Consider the following 1,934-nt stretch of genomic DNA (forward strand, 5'->3'; position numbering starts at 1 on the left):
TTTTACCTTGAGGCAGTGGTCCTGGGCACCGTTATGGCGGAGTTACAGGGTGCCCCCTTGGAGCGGGAGAAAGGTGGTCCGTCCCTTGGGTGCCACCCGGTGGTAGTGGGAGCGTTACTTGGACGCAGGTGCTTTCTTGGCAGGTTTAGGTCACCCCCCCATAATTGTGTTAAAGCTCCGGCCAAAGGTAAGATCCTTTTGTGTCATGGGGGGGTGGGGAGGCCCGTCATTGCCGAAACGCTGCTGGCGTGCCCCGAGGTCGATCCAGGGGGGAGAGAGGTAGAGGGGCGGGGAGAGCCCCCGGGGCGTGCGTGCGGCGCGCGGGGTGGCCGGGTGGGGCCGCCGTCTCATCTACTCAAGCCACCGTCGAGCAGGATCTCCGGCTCGACGATTGGCACGAGGCCGTTCTCCTGGCAGATGCGCGCGTAGCGGGCAAGGTCCTGCGCCGCGACGTCAATCGCCAGATCGGTGGGGCAGCCGGCCGCCACGTTGATGGTGAGGGCGGTGCGCCACTTGGCGAAACGCGCTCCCTGCTTGTAGTACCCCGCGCACCGCTCCGCGAGGTTGTCGAGGCCGCGGCACCACTTCTCTCCGTCGCCGCCGCCGCAGAGCGGGATGAGGCCCGTGTCAACCTTGATGCCCGGGATGATGCCGTTGCCCTTCAGCACGTCGACGAAGGGCTTGCCGGCCGGGTCGTCCTGGAAGAGCGTCTCCTGCGGTGGCAGAGCGGGGCGCGGCGCGTTCGCTTTGCCCTCTGGTGGGTGGGAGGGCCAGCCTTGAGCTCTCGCCTCGAAGAGAATCGCGCCCGAGATGTACTGCCCAATGCCCTTCGTGGTGAAGAGGAGGTTGCGCCACTTTTGGCGGTTGGCCTCGTTGTTCTCGAGGCCGATGCTCTCGAGCCGTGTGCCGACGGTGCCGGTGGACTCGTCGCAGGCAAGCAGACCCTTGCCCGGCGCCACCATCGCCGACGCCGTCTCGCGCAGCTCGGCGGCGTACTCGCCGTCGTAGATGGGCGCCGCGTTGGGCGTCGCCATGGCGATGGAGGCGTGCCGTCCGGCCGGCGCGATGCGGGTCGCCGGCGATTGGAAGGAATAAGCGCAGAGAGTGAGCATTGCTGAGATAGATGCTATAGCGAAGACCGTGGAGTCGGTGTCCCTAGGGTACCAGCGGGAAAAAAAAGTATTATCCTAACGGTGTGGGGGCGCGGAGGGCTTGTTGGCGAGCCAAAATGGTGTTTTCCGAGGCGCTGCGCTAGGCTCAGAGCGAGTTCGCGCTGCGCTAGGCTCAGACGGCGAGTTCGCGCTGCGCTAGGCTCACAGATGCGAGTGCGCTGCGATAGAAGAAAAAAACAGGGTCGAAACGACAACCGAAGGGAGGACTGTGTAGTGTAATCATGTGTCAAGAATCACGTGCTGCTGCTGCTGCTGCTACTGCTGCTGCGGCGCGGCGAGCGCCGTCGCCGAGGCGGGCCTCGGCGGAGAGCGCGATTATGCGGCCTTTTCCGCGACCCGCACAAAGAAGAGGCGCCCTCCGTCAGCCTCGACCTGCCACCGGCTCGCGTCGACCGACCCGGCCGCGTGCCACACCTCCACAGCCCAGTGCGCCAGCCCGCAGAAGTTGCCCTCCTCGATGCCCCATCCCGTGGGCCACGCGGCCAAGGCGGTGCCGAGAGGCGGCGGCGGCGCCGCGGTCGCCTCGAGACGCGCCGCGACGGCGTCAAAGGCGATCCGCCTCGCGCCCGTCGCGGCCGCCTCGGCCAGCAGCGCCTCCCCGGCCAGCCGCGGGAGGTCGCCCTCCGTCTCGAACCAGCACGACGAGCGGCCGTCGGCGCACGCCTCGTCCCAACCCTTTGAACCTGGCGTGATAAAGGCCGACCAGTCTTTTGAAGCCCTGCCCAGGGCTCCGCCGGGCCGACGTTGCCAAGGGAACAACCC

General features: G+C 67.0%; 1 protein-coding gene across 1 annotated transcript; it reads right to left on the reverse strand.

Annotated features, from left to right (window-relative positions):
- Positions 1–362: 362 nt before the first annotated feature.
- EMIHUDRAFT_56895 (hypothetical protein) lies at positions 363–995 on the reverse strand (the record flags this gene model as incomplete). The annotated part of the gene is made up of 1 exon (XM_005787080.1): positions 363–995. A coding segment is annotated over one exon (633 nt), but the record flags the coding sequence as incomplete, so codon positions are not given.
- Positions 996–1,934: the final 939 nt, after the last annotated feature.

The sequence above is a fragment of the Emiliania huxleyi genome (assembly GCF_000372725.1).
Source record: "Emiliania huxleyi CCMP1516 chromosome Unknown EMIHUscaffold_1456, whole genome shotgun sequence".
Taxonomy (NCBI): Eukaryota; Haptophyta; order Isochrysidales; family Noelaerhabdaceae; genus Emiliania; species Emiliania huxleyi.